Below are 15,907 nucleotides of genomic sequence, written 5' to 3'. Positions count from 1 at the left end.
CAGATTTGAAGATCTGAGACATCGTGTCCACGAGAATCAAACGAACGTATGGACAACCTGAAAACAAAGTTTTCTCTGACTGTCGCCGGGCGGAAGAACAATGTGAAGTTGACTTCACTCGTCTCTCACACTGTCAATAAAAACTAGATCATGAGCTTCACAAACCTGTGATTTATTGCATCTCAGCCATATTTACATCAAACAGCTTTTCAGTAAGAATCAGTTCCAGCCAATAATGTTTCTAGTTCATTTTCATCCTCCATGATTGTTTTTTCTTAAAAAAGTAAAAAATGATATGTACAGTTTGTTTCCTCTCATAAAACAGAGTATAAAATATACATTAGCGTTAAAAATCAGACACTCTGAAGTGCTCGAGGTGCGTTAAATAAAATCCTCAACGGCGGCGTCCGTCATCTGTCCAGCTCGGCCTGCAGGATCTCTCCCCACGTCTCGGCGTCCAGCGGCGTCATCCTCCTGCCGCTCAGCTCCTCCGCTGACCTCACGTGGCTGTACCGTCCTCTCAGCCAATCGCTCTTCAGACAGCTGCGAGTGTAGTTCCTCACTAATGTCACCTGCACAGAGGAGACAGCAGGAGGTCAGAGGTCAGGTCAGTGAAGAGATTCACATTGATGTTTCCTGTTCATCACGTCAAGGGCGAAGAGCAGCGGTTCCCAACCTGTGGGGCGGGGCCCACTGCTGGGACGCCAAGGTATCACATCATTTGTAAAGCAGAATAAGTTCGATGAAAAGATGTAATTATATAAAACCAGCGGTTCAAAACCTCAAAACTGTGACAGGAGGGAAAATGATGCTTCTGAACACTTTTTATTTGAATGATAACGATGGAACATCCAGGTCTGAATGTTTGTCTCTGTCTCAGATCACTCGTTCATTCTCCACCCGACTCTTTCCTTCCAACCATCAGTGATGATCAGTGATCGGCCTTTAGACATTTTAAAGGTTTTTAGAAATCTCTTTGTTTTAAAACATTTAAAAATCGTATTTATATTTTCATTTATTTTTGTTAAATCTTTTGGGGCCACTTCCAGTACCTTCGCGGCCCACTGGGGGGAACCACTGATCTTCTGAGAATCTAATTAAAAACTTTTTCTTTACTTTCTTTATTTAGTCAAATCTATCGTCAGATCTTTGTCGTGCTGCTTCATCAGTGTGTTGTCACTGAGAATCTGAGCTGTGGTCGTTAACGCTCCTGTTGTCCTGGTCTTTAATCTTTTCATATCAGAAACCTGGTTTTCTTTCTTTTAACCGTCTGAAAATTACACGGATGGTTCCTCACTACACTTTTTACAAATGTAATTATTCATCACTATTTTCACTGAATTCTGGGTGTTTTATTCAGATTTAGAGAATCTGTGATCTTCACTCCTCTACAGTATTTGACATATACCTGTCTGTGATAATCCACTCATGTTCCCCGGACTGCAACTGTAAACCAGGTCTGTTTTTATGTTAATGAGGTTTATTGACCATAAAATTCCAAAGGAAAGTGTAAAAGTCGTGATAATAAGTAAATGACAGTTATTGCTGTTATTGGATAATAATTCTGTTCTTCATGTTTTATAAACAGTCGGACAGGAAGAGACAGACAGCAGCTCAGCACAAACTGAGCAGGTTACACGTCTCTTTCCTCCCTCTGTTTGTTTGTTTGTTTGTTTGTTTGTTTGTTTGTTTGTTTGTCTTTGAGTCGACCCACCTTCCAGGACAGCCCGTCTCTCCGGTCGCTGTCGACCTCCCTCTGACAGACGGCTCGGACCAGCAAACACTGCTTCCTCCACAGCTGATTGCTCTCCTCGATGATGTCATGCCACAGTCTGCAGGTGCACGCGGCGCTGCACAGACTCTCCGCGTCCAGCTCGCCGAAGATCTTCACGCTCATCTCCGCCGGCAGCATTTCCACAAAGTTGTGAGGACGAGGTTCGCCGGCGGACGTCAGGGACGGTCTCTTCTCACAGAGGAGGAACACGGGCGACGTCCTGGTGGGGTCATGCTGCATAATAACTCAGAGTCCAACGGGTCGAGACGCCTGGATACACAAAGGTCAGTGTGATGTCACCAACTCTGCTACAACACACACTGCAGCTGCTCCGCCCTCAGGTCTACTGCTGAGGGCGGAGCTTCCCTGAACCAATCAGGGGAGAGGTCCAGCTTCAGACACAAACCTTATCACACACTTCAGTCATCTGTAACATGTGAAGCTTCGTTTCAGTTCAGTTTGTTTTCCTTTCCACACGTGAGTCGACGTACAGGACAAAAAGAAACGGACTAAAATAATCAACATAAGGTGTACCACATGGTTTAGAATAGAGTAGAATAGAATGGATTAACATAGAACAGAACAGAACAGAAAAGACTTCAAGGTCCAGCCCGGGGCAGGAAAGTTGTCTTTGGTCTGACCCAGAAAAATAAAACATAAAAAACGAAATAAAGTAAAATAAATCCACGCTACACCGCATTAACAACAAGAGATATCGGTCAGTCCAGTGTATTCTCCCGCCCTCTGCTCAGTTACACAGCAGCATTAAAGTTCGGTGAAAACCCAAACTCACGGTTTCGGTTGTAGTTCCCACTGTAGTGAAACATGCTGACACACGCACGTGACCGGAAACTGCTGGGAGGACGTGTCAGAGAGGCACTGAACACATTTCTTACTGCAACATCTAACCTGTATATTCACACATATTTCACTACAACAACACAGACAACACGAGACGTGATGACGTCATGCGGTGTGATGCACTTTGTGTCCCGGACACAAAATGACCCCGAGCAACTTTTCCACGTCAGTGAAAAAAAACCCACAAAAACAGCAGCAGGCACTTAAATTAGTTTCCTGTCGGGTTCGTTAATGGACCGAGCTTTAGTTTCTGTATCACAGAGTCCGTGTGTTCAGTCTGTGTCACGGAACAACAGCCCGGAGCCCGACCCCCGCCCCGCGGCTAACGGTAACACGGTAACACGGTTAGCTCGACGGCGGCTCAACACACCCGCAGCTTTCACACCCAACGCTTCTTAATCTTCACGGAGGAGCAGTGGCGGGAAATACCTGCCGGTGTTTTTTAACGTACACGCGGAGCTGTGTCGTGGTACCGGCCGTTTCTTACCTGCGGTGCGGTCGCTCCTTGTGATGCCAGCTGAAGGTTTAAATGCCTCAACGGCTGTTTACACACGTCACCGTGTTTTTGGTGAAGCGCGCATGCGCACAAGCGTCGCACTCCGGTTAATTAAAAAACAACAACATTTGAATTTATATTTTCTCAGAATAAAGTCACTAAACTGTTTTCTGTCCACCATCCGTGTAAGCACCGTAATCTGTAGCAACGTCCATTTCCTCCCGTTCCTCATTGAGGCGATGCTCAATAATCCGCTAATTTAAAACTGCATTCTTGTAAAGAAAAACATTTATCTGAAGAAATATAGACGTTTTCATATTTTCTGTATCACTTGCAGCGCTTCTTCAATTCGGCGTATGGTTAACTGAAAATACCGTTAATTTACAGTCTGTTTTAAGTACTGCTTGTTTTTAAATTAACAAGCTCATTTCAAGGAGTGACTCAAAATCGTGGCCAAATAACGTTCATGCAAAATCTGCATTTGAGGTTTTATTCTATCTCTATTTCTTTCTTTATATCTACCTATTAAAATCCATAAAATGATGACAACAGAGGGGCTGAAACGAGATAACCAAATAAATAAGTTTGATTTTTGATTAACTAAAGTAATGCACAGTTCAGACATATATGCCGAATTAAAGATTGTTATCGATTCATCAATAAAGCGTCTTGATGTTTATTTTATAAACACAAACATTACGTTAATGAACAAGAATATGTAAAAATGAGGAATTCTGCCGGAAATCTGACCAGCGCCAGCGTGTGTACTCTACTGCGCATGCTCCCCAGCAACCCGGAAGTTTTGAATTGTGTTTCTGATTGTGAAAGTTGTTGTGTCTGTTTTGTCGCTTTGAATTTTAAGTCTCAGGGGGGTGAAACTGTTTTCCGGTTTCCCGCCACGACAGGTGGGCAGAGGTAAGGGTTCACTGCTCGTGACCTCAGAGCAGACTTCATTTCATTCTCCCGCTTAATTATCTCCAGCATCCACATCGGAATGACGCAGCCTCGTTGTTGTGTTTCCTACCAGTGAACCGGGGTGAAGCTGCCTCCCGCCCTCGCCAGCACATGTCCGGCTTCGACCTCGTCCCGGTGGACGGCGGGGCTCCCGTTCACCTGCCGCCGGGAGAGACGGTGCTCGGCAGGGGGCCGCTCCTGGGAGTGAGTCCTCCTCAGGCTGGAGTTTAGTTTAGTTTGATTCCAGCATTACTCTTTATTATTAAGTGGTTACTCTACTCTGTATTCTATTGTTTTCACCTTCAAACTAACTTTATTTATAACACTTAGAAATCCTCCTTTAACTACTAACACATAACAAACAAGATTGAATGTTGAAATAAGAAAAATGAAAGAAAAATACTAATAGAGAAAGTTAAAATTATATTTAAATAATAAGTAACTGAACAAGAGATCAGAATAAATTATATTCAGACATGAGTTTATATTTCGGTGACATAAGCGCTTTGACATTTCTGTAGAGAAAATTCATTTTTAGTCATTATTCATTCATTCATTGCGTTCCACATTTATGTAAAGGCTATAATATTTTGTCATGATGATGATATCATTAACAATAAATTAAATCTGCTCTTTCTTCATGATGACTGCTGACTGGAGTTAAAGAGAATAAATCTGAGCTGATGAGAAAAGCTTTCCATCAGTTCTGGATGGAGTCACAAACATGAAACAGCTGCTCTGATGTTTCTACATGTACGTGGCTCTGCTGAGGTGAATTGGTGCATAGCTTTAAATGTTACTGCAGCAAGGAATTGTGGGACAGCATTCCTCTTTTCCTTAAACAAATTATTCATTTTTTAAAAGTAGATTATCTATTATTTACTGTGTTGTTATTCTAAGTCCCAAATCCACAACCAGAAAAGATGAGCTCCTACAAAATAAAAGTGAGCAGGATGTGAGTGTTGGATCTGAGCTGCAGGTCTGTTACTGAGCCACTGGAGGACGCTGTCCCACCGGTGACATGGAGGAACAGGTCGTATCTGATGATCTGCACTGTTTGTCTCTGTAGCGCTGACCAACCCCCAAAAATAAGTCTTAAGTCACCAGCCTGATAAGTCTAAAGTCCAACATGTACAGGGCTCATTACGTCCATTTTAACCGTATTTTTACAATTTATCTGTTTATTTTGAGTAATAATTAATAAGATAAAAATAGAATAAAAACCAAGGTAAACCATGAGTTTATAGAACTAACACTGTTGTCTGCAGCTCATTTCTCACCAAAGTCAGTGAGCCTCCCCAGGGGAAATCCAGGTGCATTTCTGTAAATACTTTATCCTGTGACGGAGCAAAAGGCCGGTCCCGTGGAGTCTCGGTCCTGATGGCAGCTCCAGAGGAAACGCTGGCAGAACCATCAGCGTTCTCTCTCTGCGGACCGAGAATATCCGCAGCAAATTTGATGTGAATCCAGTAACTGATTATGTGTAATCAGTATCCGTCAAGAGTGTGATCTATTTCTCTTTTTTTCCATCCCAAAACAAACCCGTCTTGTGTCCGGTCTCGTTGGTCTTCACCTGGGCTCAGGTCAATGACAAGAGAGTGTCCAGACGCCACGGGCTGCTGCAGAACCTGAACGGACAGCTGCGTCTCAAACCGGTAAGTTTGTCTTTAGTCTTTAAGAAGACGGAAACATACGCTCCGTCTCTTTCTCATGAGCACGATATCTCAGAAACACCTCGACGGAACTCCTTCACATGTGGCACAAACATTCACCTGGACTCAAGGATGAACTGATTAAATTTTGGTGGTCAAAGGTCGAAGGTCAAGGTCAGTGTGACCTCACAAAACACGTTTTAGCCATTACAAGTTTCACACACATGGTTCATAATTTATGACTGGATAAACAGGGATGTGACCTGGAACTAGTCCTAGTGGCGGAGGGATATGATCAGTGAATTAATGCTTCTAGTCATTGATCACCTTCAACGATCGCTCCTAGATGATCGGTATCGGTATTGGCAGCAAAAAAAGTGATCGGAGCATCTGTAGTTTCTGCGTCATCGTTTCCAAAGATCTCAGTTTCTGTCCATCCAGACTACAACGCAACCCCAGAGTTGTCAAAATAAAATGCAACCCCAGAGTTTTCAAATAAAATGCAACCCCAGAGTTTTCAAATAAAATGCAACCCCAGAGTTGGCAGGTAGTTCATTTATGCTGTTTGTCAGAATCATTCACTTTCTCAGCTAATGCATTAAATGCTCAGATCTTTATTAGTCCTGAGGGGAAGGTCGGGGGTGGGGGAGACCAGCAGAGGTCAGATCAATGTTAGGAAGGAGTAACAGTGTTGAAGTCACACACACCTCAGTTAATCATCATTTGTGTGTAATTGCTTTGCCTCACGTCTCAAACCGTCACCTCAGAAACATAATTAACACTTCACAGTGCGTCATTCATTTTTAATCGTGAGGTGGAATCAATCGCTTCAATTATACAGTGTCTTGATCTCACACTGTAAAACCCACAGCTACAGATATTTTTCACTCGGTGGCGGCGTCCATTAACCATCATTCCTGCATCATAAACAGAGGAAATCAGAACACGGGCGAGTTTTTCTTTTTTCCATCTGTATGCCGGCTGCTCATTTAGCTGCAGGGCTGCGAGTGGAAAAGGAAATCGTCTGCAGATAACGAATGATTGGGTCTGAGCTGGAGACTAATCAGGTCAGTCGCTCTGACCTTTTAACAGAAGTTTGGAGCTGCAGCGAGAAATATTTCAGAAGTGGACTAACTACAGGGATCAGTGATCCTGCAGGTTCAGGTGTCTCTAATAAACTGTGTCAGACTGTAGGAGGTGTCCAGAGCGAAAGATGGTGGATCACAGCGCTACGATATAAATAGAAAAAAACAAGACTAGGTCCAAACCCAGTAAATGTCTGAACTGCTGCACGTCAAGTCCTGGTTTCTTTTTAACTGCGAAAGTTAGAGACACGAGAGAGAGAGAGAGAGAGAGAGAGAGAGAGAGAGAGAGAGAGAAGAGAGAGAGAGAGAGAGAGAGAGAGAGAGAGAGAGAGAGAGAGAGAGAGAGAGGATGACGACATGCAGTAAAGGGTCACAGGCCGAACTCGAACCGGGGCCGCCGGGGCAACGACTAAGCCCAACTGTCACGTGCTCCATAAGGTGAACCAGCGGGTGAACCAGCGGGTGAACCAGCAGGTGAACCAGCAGGTGAACCAGAGGGTGAACCAGCAGGTGAACCAGCAGGTGAACCAGAGGGTGAACCAGCAGGTGAACCAGAGGGTGAACCAGAGGGTGAACCAGCAGGTGAACCAGAGGGTGAACCAGAGGGTGAACCAGCGGGTGAACCAGCAGGTGAACCAGAGGGTGAACCAGCAGGTGAAGCAGCAGGTGAACCAGCGGGGCCGAGACAGACTATCTTTGTTATTCAGTCTGTCAGTCAGAGCTCAGCCTCCGTCTGAAGCCACAGTAGTTTAGTCTCAGACTTCTATCAGAGGCAGGTCTTTGTGTCTGACTCCCTCTGTCAACATTATTGTGAGTGCTGATAATGTTTTGGCTCGTCAGTGTAAATCTTTTGTGCGACTTGATACTAAAAAGACGCGACCTGTCACACGTCTGTACGACAACCCGTCTGAAGGTTTATCCTCTTGTTGTTTCGATCTTCAGACCCACATGAACCCGTGCTTCGCTCAGTCGTCTCCTGCCGACCCAAACCCTCGACCTCTGAAGAAAGACTCCTGGTACCGTCTCCGTCACGGAGACTTCTTCTCTCTGCTGCCGGGGCAGTTCGTCTACAAGGTGGTGGCCGTGGGCGGAGCAGAGCGCACTCCCAGGTACTTACATGTTAGCAAATGTTCTTTTCCATGTCAATACCTCACGTCAAGATCAAAAGATGAATCATTTTCCCTGTGGGTCTGAGAATAATTAAATGAGGACGGATGAGGCTGCTCTCCACTCTCTAATGAAGTCTCATCTTTTATCTTGCCAACAGGACGGTGTGAATGGGGCCAGTTGGAGTGTTTTTGTTGACTCAGTTTAAAGCCAACATTAGGCAGAATGTTGATTTATGTCTGGAAATCTTTTATCTCTGAGTTACCGTCCCCTCCATTGTCCTGATGCTAGCTCTCCGTTTGAAGTGTAGATCAAAACGCTGGGAGAGGACACTCGAGCAAATGTTACCACTGTTCAAACCGGCCGAGGCTCATGTAAAATTCATACTGGGATTCCAGCTTGTATCTGAGCAGCAGCATCAAGAACAACAGAGACTTATTTATCATTTTAAAGTATCTTTTTGTCAAATATCACTCCCTATAGAAACAGTCAGAGTCTTGAAGAAGAAGAAGAGGAGGAACTTCCTGGTTCTCCCAAGCCTCATGTGGAAGCGGCTCATCCAGTAATAACCGACCGTGGACAGACTCCACCTCACCAGGAGCCGACGTTAGCAGCTCTGTCAGATGAGGACGTCGATGACAAACGCAACAGAAGTTTCAATAAGGTTTGACTCAACTAACTTCATCAGCAGAGAATCATCAGCGCTTAAATAACACAAGAACATTTAATCATTTATGGATAATTCAACTGAACATGGACAGAAAGGAACACAATGTTAGCCTGATTGTCAGACTGATAATCATTCGCTCTGACATCAAGTTCATGTTCTTATGTCATTTTTAATCAACACAGAAGCTGCGACATTTGAGTAATATAAGCCTTTTTTATTTCTTTAACTGTCTTTCCTCCCTTTCGTCTGCCTTCTGAGATAAAGTCAAGTTTAAAGGAGCTATTTGTAAGTTTTTTGCTATTGCTACATAGCTAACTTTAGCATTAGTTTCAGGTCTTGTGTGACTAACAGTAAAAAACTGAAATATATTAATGATTATAAACAATTCGATGATCAAAATACTTGCTGATTGATTATGTATGAATAATATTTCATCAGTGGATGTAGTTGAATCAGTGAACGTGGGCGGCAGTGCATTCAAACAAATGTGTGACTTCAGGAAATTTAAGCGAGCGGGCTCTATGCATCGTTGAGCTGAGCAACCAATCACAGGCTGGAACTAACCTGCAGGCAGCCAATCGTAACGCTGTTCTCTCTGTTGTTTGACACAGGGAGACTCGGTGGAGGATGATCACAGTGACGTCGCTCCGTCTGTGAAGAGAAGAGTTTTACCTGCGTGGATGATGGCGGCGGCAGCAGGTCCACACCGAGCTTCCTCCAGCCCGAGAGGTAACACCTTCCTCTTCCTGTCACATGACAACAGAGCAAAACTTTATTGATAAGAATCCTGAGCAGGTGAGTTTTTGGTTACACAACAGGCCATGCCAGGCTTTCTCTTTCTGTCCAGATCTTGTCTTCACTCCCACACTTCCGCTTCACTGTCATCTGTCATTTCTTACTGACATTTCACACAGTGGAAAATCAAGCTGGAAGCACTTTGATATCTTTTTATAGACCCACCCCACCTCCCCCTGTTGCTTTGTAGCATCAGTTAGCTTCATGGTCAGACCCTCCGTCAGTTGTTTAGAGCAGCTCCTGGTTGTTGAGTGTTAGCACAAGGCTTGAAGAGTCCAAATGTTTGTACAAGTCACAATTATTATGATTATTATAAGTGCAGTAACATTTGCAGAAAGGCTCATTTTAATGTCTGTTTGCTGCAGGGGCTGGATTGACTTTTACACCTTTTACACTTGTATTTATCCTGAATAGACTGTAAGGCAGTGAACTGTAAACCAGGTGCTCCTACAGGACTTCCTTTAAAACACTTGGTTCACTTCGAGCTGCAGTCAGAAAGTGTCTGTTGGAGGAACCAGGGCCAAGGGGTGAAGTCTGTTTTCAGGTGATGTTATCCAGGGCTGCTGGGGGCCGGGACGCCGCCTGAACGCCTCTCACTTCAGACGCTTGTTGACCTCGGTCTCAGGGTGTCGCTCAGTCATGGAAAAGGTGAACAGGTCGACCGCTGTGATATCTGATGAACTGGTGTTAACACAGAGGTGTGACGCCGCAGGAATACCAGGATGTTCTCTGATAATTAACATTAGATGATGGAGGTCTGTGTATGAGACGGTATTGAACAGCCACTGCTTCCTCTGAGTGTCCGTCTGATGTTTACTCTGGAGGAAGCAGCGAGTTCTGCTCTGCTGGATGACGCCTCAGTGACTTATCACTGCCTCTTCAACCCGTCCATTAGCTCTGAGCTGAAGTGGATGGATGGCAAAGTTCCACTTTTCTAAAGAGAAGCAGAGTTACAGAATGGTTATACACAACTGGACTGGTACTGGACGGTTGCTAAGCAACGCAAACATTTTTGAAGACTGGGGTTGTGTTTTATTTCAAAAACTCGGGTTGTATTTTATTTTGAAAACTATGCAGTTTTATTTTATTTTGAAAACTCTGGGGTTGTGTTGTATTTTGAAAACTCAGGTTGTATTTTATTTTGAAAACTTTGCAGTTTTATTTTATTTTGAAAACTCTGGGGTTGTGTTTTATTTAGGAAACTCCGGGGCTTCTGTTTTATTTTGAAAACTCTGGGGTTGTGTTTTATTTTGAAAACTCTGAGGTTGTGTTTTATTTTGAAAACTCTGGGGTTGTGTTTTATTTTAAAAACTCCGGGCTTGCGTTTTATTTTGAAAACTCTAGGGTTGTGTTGTAGTCTGCACAGAAACTGAGACCTTTTGTAAATGATGAGGTCACAGCCACGGCCTCTCCTGATTGGCTCTCATCAGCCTGGACTACCAGTGGTGAATACAACATGATGATGCTCAGACTCAGCTCCTGAGTCTGAGCATCAGCTGATCCAGTGTCACTGTCTGAGAACAAGTTCTCTGTGTTTCAGGTGAGTCGGCTGTGAAGAGAAGTAAAGCACCTGCAGGAGCATCAACCAGCACTAAACCAGCAGCAGCCAAACAGGCCACGCCCACTGCGACGGAGGGGGCGGAGCTTAGTGAGGAGGAGAAGAGGCCGAGAAAGAGGAGGAGAAAAATAAGTGATGAAGAAGAAGACGAAGAAGCTGGAACCAAAACAGCTGAGTACAATTATTAACAAGTAGAGTCGGTGTTGATATTGAGGAGAGTCGCACTTTGACTGTTTGTTTGATTGTTTGTTTGTGTTTGTTTGTGTTTGTGTTTGTTTTTGTTTGTTTGTGTTTGTTTGTGTTTGTTTGTGTTTGTGTTTGTGTTTGTTTGTGTTTGTGTTCTCCTCTCCATCTAAACTGAGTGAATACAATCAACAGGTCTGTATAAAAACACTTGGAGCAATTAGTCCGTTCATCATCAGTCGATGTGATTTCGTTCCAATTACAGGAAAAAGAGATTATTTTTCTTTTAGTCATTTCAGTCGTTTGTGTTGAGTTCATCATCATCATCATCATCATCATCATCATCATCATTATTATTATTAATATTAATATTGATTCAGGTGAATTTCTATGAGAGAAACTGCACCATTTAAACCATTATTGCTGAATTGGTTGTGTTAGCTTAGCATTTAGAAATAACTGGAAATGTGTTGAAATTAGGTCCAAATTATTTGGTTCTTTCCTGAGCTGAAAAATAAAATCAAAACAAAATGTCCTGTTATCTGGAGATAATGGGATTAAAGATATATTATGGCCTCTCTCAGCTTCCGTAGTGATCAGTGTTTTCTTTTATTAATTAATTATATAATCAACAGTTTCATTAATAATGAAAATACATAATATAATAATTAAATAATTAAAATGTTGATTCTATCAACTTTCAGGACGTCCCCTCAGAGGAACCTGCAGTCCGGTTTCAGCGTGGATCCAACAGGTCTGAGGTGAGCGCTGAGTCTGACAACTTCACCATGGAGCTGGAGGAGGAGGAGGAGGAGGAGGAAGAGGAGGAGGGTGGCGGCGGCGGCGGTAGGGAGCCCTCCTCTGCTGACAGAACCATCACGACACGAAGATCTGGCCGCGAGTCTGAGAAGGAGGACGAGAAGTCAAAGGATGGTCAACGGACGACTAAACGGGCGGAGTCCATCGGGTCGAACGGCGGCGCTGCGTCCACGCCTAGCCTCAGGACGGCGTGTCCGTACGGGAAGGACTGCTACAGGTGGGTTCACCTCTGAACACAAGAGGAAGTTAAAGGAAGACTGAGGACTCACTTGAAGTCCCGCCAGAAGCCTTTCACTTTGATGTGACTCATTTTCCAACAAAGATTAGATGAAGCTCTCGAGCTGATGAGACGGATGAAAACCAGAAGCAGCTGAGAGAGATTCATCCTCACATTAAGAACAGGACACCTCTCACACCTCCATGTTTGTTCTTCCAGGAAGAACCCGGTCCATTTCCAGGAGTGCAGTCACCCCGGTGACACCGACTATGAGGAGGAGGAGGAGGAGGAAGAGGAGGCAGATCGACCCGAGTGCCCCTACGGCACCGACTGCTACAGGTCAGACGTCGCAGCTCTGTCATTATTACCGCCAGATAAAAGGGAGTGAGTGAAAGGTATGATGGGAAATCTGACGGAACAGAACTGTTACTGAAATAACGAGATGCTGCTCATTAGTGGAAAAGGTGGAGCAGCTAAATCAGCTTCTGTCTGTGAAGATTTGACTGTTACGTTCAGTATCAACGAATCTGTGACTCGTCAAATGAATAAATTAACATTTACATTGATGGAGAAAGTTTCTGCTCACAATCACATTTTCTACAAAACACATTTGCTTTTGTAGTTTAGTTTTATAGAAGCAGAATTTTTAGGAGACAGGGTTGAAATATGAAGCTACAGCCAGCAGCTGATTAGCTTAGCCTAGCTTAGCATAAAGACTGGAAACAGGTAGCCTAGCTCTACGTAAACAAGGATTAGCTTAGAGTTAGAGTTAGATAACCAGCTGCCAGCGACGGTCTGACCCGAGTCTCTGATCTTGGTATTAATGTTTATTATTAAACACAAACTGGACTTTGACTCTGACTTTGTTTCCCTCACAGGAAAAACCCTCTTCACAGGAAAGAGTACAAACACACCAAGAAACCAGGTACGCTGTTTGTTTTCTGTTTGTTTTCTGTTTGTTTTTCTGTTTGTTTTCTGTTTGTTTTTCTGTTTGTTTTCTGTTTGTTTTCTGTTTGTTTTCTGTTTGGTTTTCTGTTTGTTTTCTGTTTGTTTTCTGCTTGTTTTCTGTTTGTTTTCTGTTTGTTTTCTGTTTGTTTTTCTGTTTGTTTTCTGTTTGTTGTTCTGTTGGTTTTCTGTTTGTTTTTCTGTTTGTTTTCTGTTTGTTTTCTGTGTGTTTTTCTGTTTGTTTTCTGCTTGTTTTCTGTTTGTTTTCTGTTTGTTTTTCTGTTTGTTTTCTGTTTGTTTTCTGTTTGTTTTCTGTGTGTTTTTCTGTTTGTTTTCTGTTTGTTTTCTGTGTGTTTTTCTGTTTGTTTTTCTGTTTGTTTTTCTGTTTGTTTTCTGTGTGTTTTTCTGTTTGTTTTTCTGTTTGTTTTTTCTGTTGGTTTTCTGTTTGTTTTTCTGTTTGTTTTTCTGTTTGTTTTCTGTTTGTTTTTTCTGTTGGTTTTCTGTTTGTTTTTCTGCTTGTTTTCTGTTTGTTTTCTGTTTGTTTTCTGTTTGTTTTTCTGTTTGTTTTTCTGTTTGTTTTTCTGTTTGTTTTTCTGTTTGTTTTCTGTTTGTTTTCTGTGTGTTTTTCTGTTTGTTTTTCTGTTTGTTTTCTGTTTGTTTTCTGTGTGTTTTTCTGTTTGTTTTTCTGTTTGTTTTTCTGTTTGTTTTCTGTTTGTTTTTCTGTTTGTTTTTCTGTTTGTTTTCTGTTTGTTTTTCTGTTTGTTTTCTGTGTGTTTTTCTGCTTGACACCTGAACAGCTTCATTGATAACGACACCGTCTCTTTACTGAGGAACGTGTTGTTTACAGCAGCTTTAGCATCTTGTTGTGTCAGGTGACACAAAACGCTCTCCACCTCCTGATTAAAGACGCTGTCACACCTTAATCTGTGTTTATACTGACAGAGAGAGAGAGAGAGAGAGAGAGAGAGAGAGAGAGAGAGAGAGGGCTGTGATCATCAGCACTGATGCTTTGCAGTGTTACAGATTATTCTGCTTCATTCATACATTTCCAGTCATTTGTTACTTTGCCGACTCGACATCCAAAGAAAACACAACATGCTTTTATTCACCGAACGTTTCGTCTGTCGAGTTCCTCAAGTAAATCTGCTGAAAACACAGAAACAAACCCAGACTTTTCTCATCCTGTTCACACTGTTAATGTTTCTGCAGCTCGCGCCACAAGAGCCGCCCCCAAGAAGACCCCCGCTGGGGACGAGGACGAGGACGAGGACAGCTTCATTAATGACGACAGCGAGGACGTGGGCGATGACTCAGACTACGTCCCTCCTGACTCAGACGACAGCGGGAAGGAGGACATCAAGAGACTGCAGAGAGAAGCAAAGGTGTTTCTGAAGAGGAGGAAGTAAACTCGGCTTCCTCGTGTTTGTTTGTTTGTTTGCTTTTAAAGCTGCATCAGGCGGCTTTTTGCTTTTTGTTTAAAGAGACTGAATCACCTGAGAGCTGCAGCAGCTGAGGCCTGATTGAATCCTACTCACACTGAAACGTCTCTACAGCACAGACATGTATTTTTGTAGGTAACCACGATGATCCTTTGAAGTACGACTTCATCAACGTTAAGAAACTCGCGGGTGGTTGCCAGGGAACGAGGTCCTGGTCTGAGCTCTCGGCACCTCGGTGTCGCCGGCTCCGCGGCCTCTCGTCTGTTTACTCACATCATCTCACCAGATTTCTGACTTAGTGTTTTTGTTTTTTTCAAAGTTACTTGCAGCTGCCATGGTGCAAAGTCTGCACAGGTGTTGTCATGGCAACCACAAACAACAACAACTGGCCGTAGGTTGTTTTGTTTTTTTGTATGAATCCCACAGATTTAAATGGAAAAGCTCGGACTTTTCAGTTTGTGTTCATTGGAACTGGGACAAACCGCTGAGTGTGAAGTGTCTGAACTGGGAGTCACTGGGAATATTCTCCAGCAGCTGGAAGAGGAAGGGAAGTCCGAGCATTGTTTTTCATTTTCACTGGATTCCATCAGACTTTATTTCACTGTCCTTGTCAATAAGTTTAATTCAGGAGTTCTGACAGTTTTTACTGTTTGTTGGTCTGTTCTTTATATCCTGTTTAAATACTGATGAAAGTGAAATCTCTCCTGTCTTGATTTCTTGGTCACGAGTCTGAATTTATCCTCAAGAACCAACTGAACCGATTTTAAGGAAAGAAGAAGAAAATCACCAAAAAATCTCATTTTATTTAAATGTTGAGTTTCATTTTCAAACAATTTTCTCTCCCCACATTATGATCTGGTGTAAACCGTTTCACAGTAAAAGTACTTCCTGATTCTCTCTGACATCATCAGATCATTGATCCTGAATCATTGTAAAAGCACCAGGAACAAACAGGAAGTGATGTCAGAAATCACTTCCTGTTTGTTCCTGGTGCTTTTGACAGACAGGAGCAACATTTCTACAGTGAGTCTGATCCATCAGGCTGTGATTGGAGGAGATATTCACATCTACTTTATTTATTTATTTATCTTTTAGATTTGCCGACAAGAAGAAAAATATAACTTCACCTTCAACTTCTTTACAAACACATTGATTCTGTTTCCTCCTTAAAACAGCAGAAGCTTTCACACCTGTCGACTTTCCTCAGAATGTTTCTCACGCCTGAAAAGCTTCAGACACACACTCACACACACACACACTCACACACACACACACACACACACACACTCACACACACACACACACACACACTCACACACACACGCACACACACTCACACACACACACTCACA

General features: G+C 43.0%; 2 protein-coding genes across 3 annotated transcripts; one reads left to right on the top strand and one right to left on the bottom strand.

Moving 5' to 3' along the window:
- Positions 1-151: 151 nt before the first annotated feature.
- On the bottom strand, positions 152-3,222 carry LOC130166903 (F-box only protein 48). 2 transcript variants are annotated; one of them, XM_056372747.1, is made up of 3 exons: positions 3,123-3,222; positions 1,715-2,044; positions 152-572 (listed from the first exon to the last, which is right to left on the bottom strand). In XM_056372747.1, exons 2-3 carry the CDS (start codon positions 2,012-2,014, stop codon positions 411-413), a joined length of 462 nt encoding a protein of 153 aa, XP_056228722.1. In that variant the 5' UTR covers positions 2,015-2,044; positions 3,123-3,222; the 3' UTR covers positions 152-410. The 2 variants fall into 2 exon arrangements, with proteins under 2 accessions (XP_056228722.1, XP_056228724.1); XM_056372749.1 differs by lacking the exon at positions 3,123-3,222 and adding an exon at positions 2,181-3,079.
- A 679-nt stretch (positions 3,223-3,901) lies between these two features.
- Positions 3,902-15,258, top strand: aplf (aprataxin and PNKP like factor). Its single transcript, XM_056372718.1, has 11 exons — positions 3,902-4,046; positions 4,159-4,289; positions 5,669-5,740; positions 7,765-7,931; positions 8,413-8,593; positions 9,211-9,328; positions 10,935-11,122; positions 11,840-12,171; positions 12,391-12,510; positions 13,050-13,096; positions 14,326-15,258. The coding sequence occupies exons 2-11, from the start codon at positions 4,197-4,199 to the stop codon at positions 14,520-14,522; spliced, it is 1,515 nt and encodes a 504-aa protein (XP_056228693.1). The 5' UTR covers positions 3,902-4,046; positions 4,159-4,196; the 3' UTR covers positions 14,523-15,258.
- The last annotated feature ends 649 nt before the right edge of the window (positions 15,259-15,907 follow it).

Source organism: Seriola aureovittata, chromosome 3 (genome assembly GCF_021018895.1).
Source record: "Seriola aureovittata isolate HTS-2021-v1 ecotype China chromosome 3, ASM2101889v1, whole genome shotgun sequence".
Classification (NCBI taxonomy): Eukaryota; Metazoa; Chordata; class Actinopteri; order Carangiformes; family Carangidae; genus Seriola; species Seriola aureovittata.
The sequence above is the reverse complement of the archived record's forward strand: the minus strand, read 5'-3'. Positions and strand labels throughout refer to the sequence as shown.